Raw genomic sequence first — 18,343 nt, forward strand, 5'->3', positions numbered from 1 at the left:
TTTTCTGATAATCTATTTACTCAAATTCTCTATGAATGTCACAGAAAAAGAAGTAACAGAAAAAATTTAAGAAAACTATTTTTATCGGTTTTTGAATAGGTTCCTTATTTACAAATTAAATATCATACAAATGATAAAATGTTGGTATATGCAATGAATAATGATTACAGGAAAGTCATCTGACACATTAGATCAGCAACACTCTAAATGTGTTTAGTATTTGTTAAGTATATTTAATGAAATCTCCGTATATGTAACTTACACTAACTCAAGTTGACATCCTATACGTATCAACATGCAGGGTACTGGAAGGGCAAATGATGTCATTCCATGTAGCATAAATAGGCTGTGCCATTATCAATACTGAAGTAAAATTCAATCCTTCAGGTGTTTTCAAGAACCCCAGATGGTTGATCTAGTGCTGATAACACAGCAAAATGATTAATTGATTCCAGTTTCCATCTACATCTTAGGTATTATAAGATCAGTAAATATCAGCCTAGAGATATTGTAAAAACACTGAAACACTTCTAGTTATGACATTTATTTATTTAAACATCAAAATTCCACAGTATCAGAACAGCAAAAAAATATTTTCAAGATACCTTGAAGTATAAGAAAATTCCAATATGACTCAATCTATCAAAACAAAGAAAAAAAATACATCTTTCTTAACTTTGGGAAATCTAACTTATCCCCTGACATAAAGGTAAATGAGCATGCCAAATCACGAAACTCGCACCTAATTTTTTTTAAGTAAGAGCTATTAAATATTTTATTTACAGTCATGTGAGTGGGAAAAAATGAGTTAAAAAAAAGGAGGAAGGCTATTTCTCAACGTCCCCAGCTCATCTGGGTATTTATTTAGAGCTTTTGTACCCACAAAAAGAAGGCTATAGTTACTGATACCGTGTCTGTAAACTGAGGAAATTTGTTCTGTATATATAAATTCTCCAGTGATGGGAAAGGACACTAAAAAGAAAAAAAATATGAAGAGGTACTCAAAGGAGGTACTTGTTATTTCAAGATAATTTGGAATTGGAAAGGCTACTTAATGTGAATCCACAAAAAGCCAATATTTTATAATAAATAGAGATAAAAGATTGGATGGGATATTCTGTTGAAAAGATAACTAAAAGTAAAATAAAACTTTTACCTTATTTTAAACAAAGTTTATTATAATTACAATTATGCATTAATCCTTTGAATGAAGAAAGCTTGGTTAATTACGTATTAATAATCCAGTGATAGCTGATGCCTTTGTGACAAAATTGTTTGATAAACAATATACCTCTCTTACTATTATGTCTCATTTCTATAAAAATATTCTAGACATTCATCAATTTTCTCAAGGATCTATCTCGATTCTTATATACATAATTTGCTTCTGAATTTACATATTTTTACCTTGATATTTATATGCATTATTTTAAACTGTTTCAGTCAAATGTTTACAATATCCAATAACTGTAGAGAAACTGACCCATGAATGTATAACATGAGTATATAGCAGGAGTTATATAAACAACAGGGGGACTACATTATAAGTAAACAGTTTCCTTTGTGAATAGTCTAGTGTTTGGTATACTCTCATTTTCCTAAGCAACCTCATCACTCTTAGGGTTGGGAGAGTGATACACAGATAAACAGAGTTCCCTCCTCCATCACTGTGTATGACATTAACTACCCACTGAGCTCTTAACTGATACATAGCTACAGTGCTTTCCATTAATGTAACAGACCTGATAGAGGAATTCTTCACCTAGCATCCAACAAGACATTTAGGAGGTCCCTAAAACTTCTCGGTCCATGCAAATTTTGGACTGTATATACAACTCTGTATTTTTCTGCGAAGTCTAAAATTTTCACTAGATTCTCAATGCCTTAAAAAGTTAAGAACTACTGACTAAAATTAATTTTTTAATCTGTTTCGGTTGACTGTGACACAGCACCACCCTATTCTGTCTTTAAAAATCCATTACATATTTTACAATCCCCTGATAGCTATTATAATCTGAAAGTAGCAGCAAATATTAGTAGTATCCTTCTCAGACCTCTTTTGTCCAGACTCTACCACCTGTGTCAAGGCCTTACATTAGCTAAGATTATGAGGAATGAGTTTCAGGGCTGAGTAGTAGTATTTTAACAAAATGGAAAAGAATGACAGAGTAATGACATCATCAGTGTAAGTCTTCTCAAAATATGAAGAAATGAGAATAATGGATAAAATGAAAACAGAAATTAGCCTCTATGTAGAATGTGTTTTGCATGGATTCAAAAATATATTCCTTCTCAATGATTTGTATTGTTATATTGAGCTATCAAACCAGATAATAAAGTGAAATTTTATCATAAAGTTAAAAGTATATAATGTTCTCTTGAAAATTCTTGAAGTGTATTTTATTGCTCTTTTTCACATGGCATATTTCAGATGAATTTATCCATCTGGCTTTAATGACTATTCCTATAAATTTAGAATTATATTTTCCATGTCAAACAATAAAAATTATTTTAATTCTCCAAACTCTGAGCTAATGCTGTAAGCTAAGCCTGAGATAATTACTAGACCATAAGAATTTAATATTTTCTCACTTTTATTAGCATTATGTCTCAAATTTTGTGGTGACGTATTTCCCTATGAGTAATACCCAAAGCACCCTTTCAAAAATTTATCCCAAAGTTAATATTCAAGAAAGATTACCTCTGAATTGCTTTAGTAATGTACAGTACCATTTTAATTTTTAGGCTTCTCCCTCCTAGTAAAAAAAAAAATTCAATTTATACCATATCATTTCATCCTACTATTCAAGGTCTTCCACAACCTGTTGCCAATATTATTTTCCAGGACTTCCAACCTGGTATCTTCTAGGGTAGCCAGATCTTTATAATGAATGTTCCATGAAGATATCTCCTCAATTTATTCTTGCTTTTATCATTTGGTTGATATTATTCCCTAATATGTCCTCCCTTTCACCAAACTTATGCTTTTAAAAGAAGTTACATTCTGCCTTCCCATAGACTTTTGCAATTCTCCAACCTTCTTCATTCATTTTCATTTTCTCTGACCTTCTGTATTTACAGTTTATACTGTACCATGTAGAGTTTAATTCTATGTGTCTTCTATCTTTTGTTGTTGTTTCTTATGTAGTCTTGTTACTCCCGGAGGAGTGAGACCATATCTTGCTCATCTGTTCTACATTTTCACAGGATCCATTGAAGTTTGAGTATCCCTCCATAAATACTCATTGATCAGATGATCACTCATGGAGGTCTAGCACAGAGCAACCTGCTTGGTAAGTCAATTCCTAATCCCAACCTTGAGCTTTCTTTCTTGAGAAAGAAAATTTTGAGTAGAGCATTATAGATAGAAATATTTGTAATAAATGCTAACAGAGCTAGCAAAGGTCACAGGGTACTCTAAGTGCTTATGGGAATGAAGATTTATCCTCCACTCAGAGCTCAATATAATAAGAAAGAGTTTCTGTTTTACTAATGATTTCGTCAGCTGACAAAGTTCCCATATTTTGTCAATTTGGAGCAAAACTGTATCACCTAATTAATTTACACCCATTTTTAGAGACAGTGATAAATTTTAGCTAGCTGAGAAATTGTCCTAGTAGCGTTTTTTTGGTTTTTCCTTATTAAAATTTATTATCCAATATCTCTTTTGGATGAAGAAAAGAGGATTTGGAATACTATTTCTGATGCTGATTAGAAAAATCATGAAAATGAAGGAAAATAAGAAGGACTCATACTACCTACATTGTGTGCCTGTGTGTAAGTGTATTGTGTGAAGGAGTAAAATTTGAGCACATATTCTTGAGGAAAGTATTCAACGTGTTCCTTTTTGAACATGGCATGTCTCCATAAATATGCAAAGACACTCTTAGAATTAGTGTAATTGAAATGACAAAAGGGATTAGGGTCTCATTTTAGAAAGCAAAGTTTTTATGAATTTTTGGTATTTTATTGTGGAAAATTCTAATATTTACTGCAGATTGACCTTTCAGTTAGAAGTGAGAGATACTGTATCTTTTAACTACTTCCTCTATCAAGTTGGAACTTTCAACAACATGTCCCCCAGACAGTGGAGAAAGTCAATGGACTATCAGATTTGTTGATCTTGATACTTGATGACTAAGGTAGGACTTGAATAGAAGAGTTGAAAGTGAATTAGTGAAAAAAAGTTTGTGTATTTCAGTAGGTTTACTCCTTGCAGTCTGTTGGTTCCAATGGTACATCACCGCATCACTACTTTTACAACATTAGTAGAGAGATACTTCTTCTGTTGGACCTCTTTCCAGGAAAATATAATTTAAGTAGATTTGGATGCCTTAGCCAAAGAGGAAAAAAAATCCTTTTTAGTTCTCAATAATTCTTCAACACCATGTTTCTTCTTCCTGTGAATTCTTCTGTTGTTTCTAATCAGTTTTTCATGAACAGTCAATTCCTTTTGGAAAAATTAAGCCAAAGCAATATATGAAACAGAACATACTTGCATAGCACCACCACAGAATTTCTTCCCAGTTGATGAATTGAGCCTGTTTGTTTTTTATAACTCATTACCATCATCTGAGCTAAAACTACTTCTCCTACTGCTTTCTTTGGAAACTGCAGGGGATGTGGCAGATAGCAGAGGATCTGTTCCGAATGGAGATATTGTGTCATCCAGTAGCATGTCATTCAATCTTTGTTCCTCTTTTAAAGAGGCACTAAATGATAAATCTGTGAAATGTGACAAAGGATCAGAGAAGGCCATAGCTTGATCACAGAGCTCTGGGCTGGTCCCCTGAGACAAAGTCAGTTGTTGGCAATAGTCCACTGAATTCTGCTCAAGATGGGTCTGTTGTTTGGTGACATGAGCACTTAAATCAACTGTGCCAAGTGAAGCCAGGGCTGGCAGACCATGAGCACGAGCCTGTAGTTCTAGTTCCTGCAATTTCAAACAAGAGTAATTAAATAATGACTTTACAAGTGGATTTAATTCTAGAAAATAAACCAGAAATAGAAACAAAATATTAACAAGCATTCAAAATGAAGAGTAATACATATTATAATATTCTTTGCAAATAATGGAACCTAGTATATTTCTAATGCCTGAAAAATAACCCTGAGAAAACTATACAGATTTAAAAAAAATTCTCTTCTCATTGCTGTTTAAAGGAATACATAATATAATGGTTCCTTAGTGGCTCAGATTACAATATAGCCATTTGGAGATAGTGGAAAATATTTCATTTATTCTTCCTGATTGATTTCTCACTGTAGGACCATTTCATGGAACAGAGTAGTGCTTTACCTGGCAATAAGCATGCTCACATAAAAAAAAATCTTGAGAGTTACGAAAACCCATATTTTGATATTTTGTGTCACAAGAACAGATGAGGAGTGACTTAATATATACTGGCATAATATGCTCAGGCAATGAAATCCATAGCAATGTTACTAAAGAAATAAAAGGGAGAGAGAAGAATTTAGTGTCCAATAGTATATAGAAAAACAAATGTTTTACTTATTATTTTTTGACTGGGATAACATTGTGTGTTTATCAAATTGGTTCTATTTTCCACATTTTGCAATTAGCTGGTGTCATTCATTCTATTTTTAAAGCCACCATGATCCTGGACTTCTAATCAAAGTCTAACTGAAACAACCCAATTCGTGAGCTTCTAAAAGGCAATAAAATTATCCTTTGGAAGGAACATAATTGTTAATAAGAAAAAAATAAATGAAACAATGAATAAAACGATGATGGGTAAGTCATATATAAGCGACGTGGTCCATGGCAACATTTTTATAAAAACCTGAATCCGGAGTAGAAGTCGCCTGTTAGCCTGCTCTAATTTCTTCTGTCTGTGTTCTAATTCTCGAGCTCTCTGTTGTTCTTTTTGTAGCCACTTGATGTACTCCACTGATGCTTTTAGAATGGTTCCTTTGTTCCAGCGCATATCACTATAGAACGGAGAGATAACCTTTTCACAATTGTGCATGTCAGCAGAATTCATAAGAACTTACAAAATCTTTTACATTAATATGAAATAATGATTTACATGACTATTATTCACTCTTAGATATTATTGCTTCTGAATAGAAATTTTAATAGAATAGTTAAGAAGCCCTTATATAGTAAAATTAATCCCAGAATGAAAATAAGTGTCAAAAGAAAGTAATAAAGTGACTTTTTGTGGGAGAGCTAAATGCAATATCATGATTCTACCATTACAGTTTTTATATTTTTAGTGAAAATTGCTTTTATTATTAACTCTGAGATTAAAATCTATGTGCGGTATTTCTGCATTAATGAACTAGGAAATGTACATTACTGAGGACTTAAGCCTAAATTTTTTAAGATCATTTCAAATGTACTAGTCTTTTAACCTACTTTCTAATAAGGTTGCTTTTATGCTTCTAAGAAAAAAAAATAAGGTCCCTTCTGAGTGGTAATCCTGAGTGATTGTGAAACAAATCAGAGTTCAGCAACATCACTTTAAGCAATAGAGCAAAACTTTCTAGAATCATTAGGCAAATTATTCTGCACAAAAAAACATCAATACTTGTTTTAAAAGCTGGATGCCTATTTTTTAAATAAGTTTAAGACAAATAAATACAATTAAACATTACCTGATAACCTTTCTAGAGCATAGAAAAAATATTTTATTAAAATTTATTTTTAAGTCAAGAGAAATGATAAATCTGGAATTATGAAACAAGCTACCGACTGTAAAATCTGGAAAACTACATCAAAGAATTTAATCCTATATGAGAATTAATAATACATGTGGAGAATGCAGCCAAGCTAATTGCTAAAAGTTAATCAGAGTTGCAGAAAACCTTGATGAATTTTCAGTTTAGAGTCATGAGATTTTTTTTTTTTTAAATACAGCATACAGTAAGCATGTAGGGAATTTTTTAATCAAGATGTATTTATTTTAGAGAAAGAGAGAAAGAGCATGAGCGGGGTGAGGGAGGGGCAGAAGGAGAGGGTGAGAGAGAATCATCAAGCAGACTCCCCACTAAGCATGGAGCCCACTGTGGGGCTGGAGCCCAGGACACTGAGATCATGACCTGAGCAGAAATCAAGAGTCTGACACATAACCAGCTGAGCCACCCAGGCGCCCCAGCATGTAGGAAAAATTTTTTTAAATTACACTTAATGTACTTTTGGTTTATATGATCTGTGTGAGATACATTGAAATAAATGTGTATTTATTAAGTGATCAGAAGTGGGAAAATATAATTTATGAAAAATCTGACTTGCATATGCCTCGCTGGAAGTTCAAGTTAGATGATACTTCCATTAGCCATAACAAATTAAAGGAAGATACATTTTTCTGCTGGCAGATGAAAACGCTTACTAGGGCCTGGCTACACCATTTTCTACTGAAAGGCACCAACCCATTACTAGGGTCTGTCTAAAGTGTGCAAATGCTTTGTCAGCTCCTCTAGGGCCATCATAGCTGCTGGTCTCACCACTCACAGTGACTTCTTGGGTGATGGGAAGGCTATGGAAAAAGAGGCTACTTTTGTCATTTAACTAAGAAGGTACTTGTAACTCAAAAAGGTATTGAACTCCTGAATTAAAACTCTAAGCTGCCACAGGAGCCTTTGGCCCTAATTTTGTTTCATTTCTTCTCATGGCGAGAAAAACTTGAAGGACAGAAGAAATAATATGGAAAGGATAACCTCTGGTCAACTTTGAAGTTTAGGTGCTGTTTATTAAAATAAACCTTCAAAATGGTGGTAGAGAGCACACAATGGGTCTTCTGACCATTTCTATCTGACATCATTTGCACTAAATTTTTTAAAGTTCATTCTATTTTAAAGCCATTTTAGTATATGAGGTTTCCTCTTAACCAATTTCTTGAGCTAAAATCAAAAGTCAGATGCTCAACAGACTGAACCACCCAGGCACTCCCCATGGATCCAAGTTTTTAAAGAGCCTGTGTTCTGAATTTACCCATGGGACTCACATTGGTGGACCCTAAAGAGAAGCATTAGGGTAAAAGGTGAGGCCACAGCAAGCCAAGGGATAAGATGTATTGAAACAGAATTGGTATTGGATGTGCAGCTGGCAGTCAAGTGTCTTCTGTCTGTGCTAGGTGCACAGGGCCACATACAGATATCTTCAACATCTAATGAATTAATGTGTTTTCAATTAGACCCAAAATAAATATCATTTCCATACATATAACATAATACAATTAAGACAAATAATAGGGGCGCCTGGGTGGCTCAGTCCTTAAGCATCTGCCTTCAGCTCAGGGCGTGATCAGGATTGAGCCCCACATCGGGCTCCTCTGATGAGAAGCCTGCTTCTTCCTCTCCCACTCTCCCTGCTGTGTTCCCTCTCTCGCTGGCTGTCTTTCTCTCTGTCAAATAAATAAATAACATCTTTAAAAAAAAGACAAATAATATTACTTCTTTTTTGAGATCCATAAAGAAGAAAAAAACTCTTAAAAAATGTTTACCATAAACTTTTCCCAATGATAGTCTCTTTTGGATATGATTCTGCGATAAATTGATTTTCTATATTCTAGATTAGGGGCAAACTATGACCTGCAGTCTATTTTTGTCAATAAAGTTTCAGTGGACACAGCCATGTTCATTCATGTGCATATTGTCTATGTCTGCTTTCAAGCTACAATAACACAGTTAGAAAATTGCCACAGACTATATGGCCCACAAAGCTCGAAATATTTACTCTCTGGTCCCTTACAGGAAATGGTTGCCATTCTCTGTTCCAGACAGTGAGTTAGAAGTAGAAACGAGCCTTTTTATAACCAAAGTTTCTATAAAATATAGAACAATAATCCCTCACATAAGCTTTATAATTTGTACAGTATTCTCACATATAGTATTTGGTTTTATGTTGATAAAAAACCCAACCATACAATTGGTGCCCTACAGGCATAGTGACATCTGAAGATGGTCAGTGAGGCTTCTGAGTCCAGTCTTGAAGTCTCATCTGCTTTCTGCATATAACCATGCCCTGGCACTGTTAACTCCACCAGTTACAAGAGAACCTCTCTTAACTGACCTTCATCCAATCACTTTCAAGGTCAGTTAGTGTTCTCCATTCCCTTTGTGACGCTCACTGACTGTTGTGAGGACAAAATAGGTAATAGAGAGCAATGGGCTACCCTCTGATACATCTAGGTATTTCTTTTGCCAATGTGGTGCCATGTACTTACTGAGAGGTTAAATTAATACCCATTGTAATTACTATGATGATAATATAATTAAATTATAGGTACATTAGCTAATGAAATATGAATGCCAAAAAAGAAAGCATTTATAAAAACAGTTACTGTTTTTAGGAAGATTATATTAAAAGCTTTGGAAAAACTCAATTAAAATGTCAGTAAAGGTAGGTTGCTAAAAAATATGCTGTCACAAATAAGGGTATAAACATTTAAAAAATTTATCTATATTTAGGTTGTGTACGTTTTTGTTTTATTTTAAAGAAATTAAAATAGACTATACATTTTAGTGCAGTTTATGTAGAAAGAAAAGTTGAGACACATATTCAAACCAAAAAGCCTTGGCTTTACATCAAATGTTTGGTGAATAAATGTGCATGTGTATATGTTAAGTGCTAAAGAAAACAAAAGTCCTCTGAGGAAAATGGGTATTCTCTTTTGCTAATGGAAAGAGTTGCATGCTTAGAGACTTCAAAAGATTTGAAGAGTTATCAAATGACTACTACACTATGACTGAACTCTTCCCACTCTCCACCCAGAGCTCTTTCTGCCATTCCATCTAATATGCCCATGAGGATAAATACTACATTCTCTTCTATTACAAATTATTGAATTGTCCAAGTGAATTGGCACATTTGGATTCAGGTAAAGAGTATTTCCAAATTTCACTAATATCATTTTATCAAACATCACTGTTTCTGAATAATGGATGATCACTAGTATTTGGAGAGGCCAATTCTCAGTCTGAATAAAACATTTTTCAAGTCATTATTAATGCAACATATCTTATTTTTATGTTTTGGAGAAACATTCAACATTCTCACTTGATACCTTGATTAATCAATACTTTTCTGAAATTTACAACCTCAAACATCTTGTTTAACTGACTTTGAGTGTGTATGACACCAAAACATGGCTGAAAATTTAATTACAATAACTGATTATTGGTTGGCATCAATCGGCATGTTTTTAAAGTCCCATTTTTTTACTTACATGTCTCCAGAATTTGGAGACCTCTGAAAACCCAACAATTCAATGTTCACGTACACATAAATCTCACATTGGAAGAACTGCTATAACCATAAATTGAGTATACCAGTAAGTGTCATAGACAACATTTGAAACTACCACTAAATTTGCCAATACTGGTGCCATATAGAAAGGCCTGCTATGAACTGAGCAACAATAATTTCCTTATTTCCTATATCTCAGAAAAGCAATATTAGTAACAATCTTGATGCTTAATAATTATCAGTCTTGAATACATACTTAACCGTAAGACCAGCAGTAGCCTTAGCCTTTACCATAAGCTTCTTAGTTTCTTAGCAATTGGTTCTTCTCTCCTCCTTCCCCTCCCACCCATGTTGGAGGGTATTCAAACCATAACATTATTATAGAAATGATTGTTGAACTCACGGATCATTAGACTTTGGAATAAGAGTGCCAAGCTCCTTGATTCGGTAATTAATATTATACCTTCTTCTTCTTTCAACTATTAAAAGAGAAATGTTATTGATTATTCTCATTAAAGCACAATTCACTTTTGGTCAGCTGTAAACTTTCTTAATAATCTTTAAAAAACGGTGAGTGAAAAAATTTCCATATAATCAAGAGTACTCAAAAATCAAATAAAAATTCAAATATATTTCAATCTAAAAGTAAAAATGACAAATTAGAATTGTGATTCTTTTTTTTTAAGATTTTATTTATTTATTTGAGAGATAGAAAGTGAGCAAGCCAGAGAGAGAGAGAGCACAAGCTGGAGGAGTGGCAGAGGGAGAGGGAGAGGCAGGCTCCCTGCTGAGCAGAGAGCCCAATGCAATATATGTTCTACCCCAGGACCCTGGGGTCATGACCTGAGCTGAAGGCGGCCGTCTAACACACTGAGTCACCCAGGCACCCCAGAATTGTGACTCTATTATTGACAATGGTTTAAAATGTTTTCTCTCGAAACAACTTTTTTCACTTTTTGAAATGTTATAATATTTATTCATACTGAAATACATATGTTTTTATATATATTATCCTACTGGATCATCATTTCACATATACGCATTTTGCCCATCAGGATCATAATCTTTCGAGGTCTGCACCATGCTTTACTCTTCTCATACAATCCCCAAAGGCCTAACACAACATTTGGCAGAATACAGGTGTGTGTACCCAACTAGACTGTGACTTCCTTGATGGCAGGGGCCATTTATTCCTCATTTTTCTATCCTCAGAGGGCTTGGCATATAGGAGGTATTAAATAAATGTTGATTATAAATATATTTTTCTAATTTAAAATTTTTCAATAATATATAGAGTAGTGGCTTTCAAACTTTGGCATACATCAGGCATACATGGAGGGATTGTTAAAATAGATTTGTACCCCAAACCTCTTAGTAGGTCTGGGTTGGGACCCGAGGATTTGCATTTCTGACAAATTCCCAGGTCATGTTGATGCTGTTTATTTAGGGCCTACATTTTAAGAACTACTGGCATAAGTTCTTGTTCAGAGACTGTTTTCTCTGTTTGCATTTCCATGAATTAATGGCTTTTGGATATTTTATGCATCTAATAAATGTTCAATAAATGTCAGATATACAAACAAGTAGAGTTTCCTATGTTGACCCCTATGAGAAAGCAGTCTTATAGAGTATAGTGTAGTATTACAGTCTATTCTATATTCCTAGAGTCAATAACCACAACATATGCTTCTATACAGTATTTTTTTCAATAGGTAATATCTTTACAGCTTTTCAGAGAAACGAAGGAAGAAAAAGGTCATGAAGAAGAAGAAAATCATATATCAAAAATATTTTAAAATACTTATGCATGCTAAAAATTAAGATCTGCTACCAGAAACAAGGAAAGTCATGAAAGAATAACAATTGACTCTACAAAGCAATTTACCATGAATGGATTTGACCTTCTGTAATAATATATTGGGATTACTCTAAAATTAGAATATAATTGATTCTCGAGGGAGTTTATTTTCCCTCTTCGCCAATCCTGTTTTCCCTATGCATGTAATTAAAAAAAAATGACACCACATTAAAAAACTGAAAAGAAAATAAACAAAGATAAAGCCTAGGGAAATACATACATATTTCACAGTAAGAATTATTAATAATTCTATGTTCACACATAGTCACTCCTATATTATAAAACAGACTTTTAAATATAAGATGAAGAATAGCTATGAAGGATGTTTACAGTTTTACCTCAAAACAGGGAACTGGTTTAGTCCTATAATATTTCTTCAAAATCTATTATTTAAATGTACCTTATGTAAAATATCAGAAGTTCTTACTCTACTCTTCTTAGATTGTGCTTGATAAATTTTTAATGGCTAATTATAATGAGAACTTTCATCCTCAATGTTTTCATATCCAGTACTAGTTATTTGTAAAGGAGTCAAGTTTCAAGAAATTACCAAATTATTGTATGCCATGTGTAGTTTCACTCTCCACAGTTTTGATATATTCATTCATTCCTGTCCTTAGATCAGGGTGAGAGAGGCCACTATCCTGGACCCATACTTAAGAGCCACTTTTGCCTTCTCTCACCATACCCTTCCTCCCCCACTGAGCAAGTCAGTCATAGAGTCAAACTACAGTCTGAGTAACTCGCACCAGGCATATCCTCCCAAATGCCCTGAGCCCACTTCCAGAGCCTGTGCAGGCCACTTCCTGGATCCATCCTCCAGAGTGAGGACCATGATACCAGTGTGCTCACCCCTAGGCTCAAGATGCGGACAAGGGAAGTTATTTACACAGATGGGTGTGGAGTTAAAACGTACAAGACGAGTGTTCACACTCGTGTCCGAGACCACTGGCAGTACAGAATGAAACAAGGAATGGGGAGAGCAGTGAGATGGGCTGAAGGCTGGCTTTGCCTTACCCTGACATCCCCACTCAGAGCTCTGATGATCTGAGAATTCTTAATTCACACCTGGCCTTCCAGTCTTTAGAAAGAATAGAGAATACTTAATGTAGCACTCTCTAGCTTGAGTTACAACTTTTAAATATTTAGACTTTTGGTAAGTGGGTCTCCATTTGTCCTCTTGCCATGATCCTCACAAATTTTAGGGGTGGTCCTAGATTCATCGTATTTAAAATAGGGTATTAAAATGTTTTTAACATTGAGATCTCTAAAAAGCAACATCTTCCAGTAAGGGAATCCAGATTAGAAAACACTTGACAATGGACATACCAGGCACCTATCATACCTTATGCTAAATGACCTGTTATTTAAACTGCAGTTGTAGAGAAGGGGAGCAAAGAGCAAGGAGAGGCATAATGAGTTAACAGGTTTAAAATGAAGAGAGAAGCCCATAGTTCCTGGCTGTATTAATCCCTTCTATTAACAACTAGCTTCCCCTACTGATCTTCTACTTGTCTCACAATCTGGACCAAAGCTGATGCACTCTACCGCTAAGGGCTAGCAGAATGAGATCATTTCCCTCTCCACGACAACCCTGCAGAGAGTTAGAATCACTTGTCAGCTCTTCCCTCACAATCTCATAGTCAGCAAACTCTGATCAGTCTGTGAAGCAGGCAGGTGCAATATGAACAGACAGAAGTAGGGTCCACAGGTCCATGTACAATGAATTTCAGCTAACCATGTGTAAGAAAATTCCTGGTTTGTTTTACAGATTTAAAGTTTTTATTTATGCTTATTCTTTATTCTTGCCTCATTTTTCGGTTAGGACTCCAAAACACAAAGGCTTCACACTCAATTAGTCAAGTTCACTTGAGGCAGTTAAGATGTGACCAAATACTATCAAGCTCAATATTGCTGCTAACCTACTTCCCTTGCTTGTATTTCTCCATCTCATGTGACCCGTTATCAGAGTCAAACTGACCCCTAGAAAGGCATCAGAGATTCTTTTTTGCAGAGATAGAATTCAGCAGTACAATGTAAGCAATACCTTTCAGATAACTTATCATTAGGAAGGGAGGAACAGATTGACACAGAAGGATGAGAACATGGAATTGTTTCTTGCTTTATAAGTGGTGTACATTTTCTAAAGCCACTTTTATCTCTTTAAACCTTTGAGTCAATGAGTCACAACACAGTTCAAATGTAACTAAATGCACTCATCTCTGTCACACCCAGTCTGCTTGAGAGAGACAGAGTGATCAAGGAGACAATTTGAGATGTTTCACTTCCTAAAAATATGTAGCTCTTCTGAGAGTTCGCATCATTTCAATTTCCCAAAATAGCTCAACTATTCAACATATACTATTCATTTTGGTTATTTTGGTTATGTGACCTCATAATACTTATGAAGTGACAATAAAAGACCACATATTTTAACCACCATGCATTTCCTTCTGCATTAATTTTTTTCTTTTTTCTTTTTTTTTTAGAAAAAAGGAAAATATACTCACTGAGGTTGTGGTTGTCCTTTTTTTGTCTCTCTTTTGCCAAAGCTCGTGTATCTGTTTCTGACCAAAAGGAAGATAATTTAAATAGTACTTAGTTCTACTTTACAACCTCTCTAGTCAACATAATTCAGAAATATTTGGTGAAAATATAGTATTACTTAATCCAAATGGCATAATCATATTTTTATGCAAATATTTAGAAATTTGGAGCAGAGCACTCTAAGTAAGAGGCAATGGTGAACCTTTTAGGTTTTGAATAGTAAAACCTGGATTTGTATTCTGGCCTCCTATTTAATAACCATGTGATCTATTACCTAAGTTCTCTGTGTCTCAGCTCCTCATCTGTAAAATTAGCATGATATAATACTTATCGGATAATCATTGTGATGGTGAAAAGAGGTACAGTGCATAGCAAATATTACACTGCTCAATCATTATTATTATTTTAAGAATTTTAGGATTATTCAAAACTATTTCAGCCTAATTTTTACAACCAACATTTTTCATAAATAACTATGATTTCTACATCCCTGGAGTTGGAACTAGCTACACTTCTCAGGTATTCCTATCAAACACTTTCAGGAAATGGCACTTTACTCTATGTTCTACATGGTTGCAAGTATTTGTGATAGTCTCCAACATGGCTTACCATGATCCTCATGATATTTACACCCTTGGTAGTTTCTTTGCACATTAAACAGGGCTGACCTGGGACACCAAAAGAATACTGTGAAAATGACTAGTGTGGCTTCTAAGACTAGGTCATAAAAGACATGTTCAGCTACCACTTTAGTGTCTCTTGGATCACCAGCTGTCATGTCATGAGGACATTTGATCAGTCCCATAGAGAGGTTCACGTGGTAAAGAACCAAAGTCTCTTGCCAACAAGCAGCACTAACTTGCAGGACCTGTGAGTGAACTGTTTGGGGAGCATATCCTCTAGCCTGCCATGTGTCAAATGTTTGTACCTCTGGACAACACCTCAACTGCAATCTTATGAAAGACTGAGAGAGAACCAATTTTCTAAGCCATCTCTGGATTTCTGACCCATAAAGATGATATGAGTTGTTAAGTTTTGGGATAATTTGTTATATAGCAATAAATAATTAATGCAGTGTTTTTTGCATTGTTCTAGTTTTTAAAATAAGTAATATAGGAATATATTTATTTAAATTCGTTTATTTAAAACTATATTAATTCATTGTAGTCTAAATAATTTGTATGCATAGACATTTTTGAGCTATTGGCTAGACTGTGAGTAAGAATGGACATATTGCACTTACTAAAAATGTTCATATCAATTGTGTAAAAATTATAAAAGATCAATGTTTGGCCCTCAAACTAAAAACTTGTTACAGAAATTTCAACTAAATTTTATTTTATTCTTATGGAGGAACTAACACTGGACTTTGTAAATTAGGAAATCCTTATTTTGATGCAGATCCTCTTCAAATCAGCTGAACATTGTGAAAGTAACTCCTCTGATCCTTGATTTCTTCATCTATATACTAGAGGAACTTGACCGTGCCCCTGTAATTCTTTTGAGTTGTAGGAACTTTGCAATGAACTATTGAAAATTGAGGGTTTTGGTTTTTTTTTTTTTACCTACTTGAGCAAGTTAAATGTGAGTCTATCATGAAATTCATAAAACAAGCTAAAAAGGGGGATAATCTGTTTTATATCAAATTCCACATACAGAAATGACTATTTTTCCCTAATCAATTACTCTGTTATTTTGCAAGTATGTTAATAAATTGCATCAGTTCACTATCAAAATAAACCAACGTTAAGTGAAAAACTTAGACAAGTTGTCATATATATGTGTAGAGCATATGTGTATATTTGCCCAGTTCCTAAAATAACCAATTCAGTTGAATTGTAAATTATATTAATTTGCTGCTTGGTTGTCATAGGAGAAAAAAGTATGGATTTACTATCCACATTTCTCCCATTTTAACCAACAATCTTGATAATATTTTTAAAATTCTATTTAGCTTGGTAATATATGTCACTCATAACTTAAGCAGTTGACTTAAAAAGGGATAAAACTATAAAAGCAACATTACCTGTAATTTCTCTTTTCATTGGCAGACTACTTGGACAGGAAGCACTTGTAAGGCCCATATTAACTGGTGAAATTCCCTGCTCACCACTATACACATCCAAAATACTTCCAGATATCTTCAGAAATAAAAGGAAGAAAAGATGAATCAAACCTTCTGTAGACACTGATATATTTAGATGCGTATTTTAAATTTGCCATTTTATTAATAATAATTTGTTATATACAGCATTTTAATTTTAAACAAGAGTGAGTATGCATTGACTTTTTAAAATCATTATGGGATGTTTATAGATACGTTGAAAAAAGCTATTTATATTTAAGCAAAAAGAGAAATTAGTTCACTCATGAAAGAAAATTCTGATTAATATTTACAAAGTTATGGAAGTTTGATCTGCACATTACCTGGTTATAAATGCGTAAAATTTAAAAAATCATTTGGACAAAATCAATATACATATTAGCAAAGCTGGAAAGCTCATTGCATATCATAAATTAGGTATAATGGCTGAACATTTTGGAAGCCTTCTTAATACCATCAGTGCTACCAGCAACTCACAGTCAAGAGGTGTTTTACACTGTTAATTAAGTGAGAAACTTTCTTTCCTTCCTGGAAGGCATACTTTTTCTCATAGCACTCTTAATGTTCTAGATTATTATAAATATCCCAGCTGGTAACCAAAAGTAGTTGAAAACTACTTTTGCCTCTAGTGGATATAGAGTACATCTAATTATAGAAACACTGCAATTCTTAATGTGCTTCTTGAGAACAATTTTTCAGAAAACTAAGATACTTTATAACACAATTCAAAATTGTACAAATTTATTATTTAAAATATGCTTATTGATTTGACTTCCCAAGAAAATTTAATTTAAATAATATTCATAATTCAAGTTAATATTCATTATTCCACAGCAAGCCACATTTAAAATGTAGGATTTGAACATTTAAAATATTTCCATTCTATGTATCTTTATTTCATTTCTGGGCAGTAAAATAAGAACTGAATAAGTAGTAACTTTTTTCTTTTCTTAAGGACTAGAAACAATACAAATAATCAAAGTCATAACCAGATTATTAAGGAGATTCTTAATTTCTTATTTCTATTTTTTGTAAAACTCCAAACTGAGGGAAATTTTTGATACTTATAAAATCAGACTGAAAATAAATGTGAAGAAAGAACATTTTAAGACCAAAATTAATCTGACAATCTATTAAACAACAGGTAATAAATATTGTCTATTTCAGAGGGAAAAGAACTTGAAAAACACAGTGGAAATCAGGCTAATATATGTGAATATGCATATCAATAAGGACATGAAAGACTGAATATGTTATTCTGATATATATTTTTATATATTGGTTCTTTTCATTATTTACTCTATTAAGACTGATCTTTATTTTATATAAACTCATTGTTTTATTTTATTTTTTTAATTACAAACTCTTTTCTTTTTTCATTTCTTTTTTTTTTTAAGATTTTATTTATTTATTTGACAGAGAGAGACAGCTAGAGAGGGAACACAAGCAGGGGGAGTGGGGGAGGGAGAAGCAGGCTTCCTGTGGAGCAGGGAGTCAGATGCGGGGCTGATCCCAGAATGCTGGGATCATGACCTGAGCTGAAGGCAGACATAAGGACTGAGACACCCAGGTGCCTTATTTTCTCATTTCTTTCATTGATTAAGTTTATTTTTTTGCCTTT

The 18,343-nt window shown here is 33.7% G+C and overlaps 1 protein-coding gene across 3 annotated transcripts in view; it reads right to left on the bottom strand.

The window, feature by feature from the left end:
* TFEC (transcription factor EC) overlaps positions 1-18,343 on the bottom strand; it is a 623,128-nt gene continuing 604,785 nt past the window's right edge. For all 3 annotated transcript variants that reach the window (XM_057304253.1, XM_044387783.3, XM_026509789.4), the window contains 5 exons: positions 16,645-16,759; positions 14,582-14,638; positions 10,617-10,692; positions 5,805-5,952; positions 1-4,933 (listed from right to left, as the gene is read on the bottom strand). In XM_057304253.1, coding sequence (XP_057160236.1) covers positions 4,553-4,933; positions 5,805-5,952; positions 10,617-10,692; positions 14,582-14,638; positions 16,645-16,759 — 777 coding nt within the window. In that variant the 3' untranslated portion in view covers positions 1-4,552. The remainder of the gene's footprint in view (positions 4,934-5,804; positions 5,953-10,616; positions 10,693-14,581; positions 14,639-16,644; positions 16,760-18,343) is intronic.

This window comes from Ursus arctos, unplaced genomic scaffold (assembly GCF_023065955.2).
Source record: "Ursus arctos isolate Adak ecotype North America unplaced genomic scaffold, UrsArc2.0 scaffold_3, whole genome shotgun sequence".
Lineage (NCBI taxonomy): Eukaryota > Metazoa > Chordata > Mammalia > Carnivora > Ursidae > Ursus > Ursus arctos.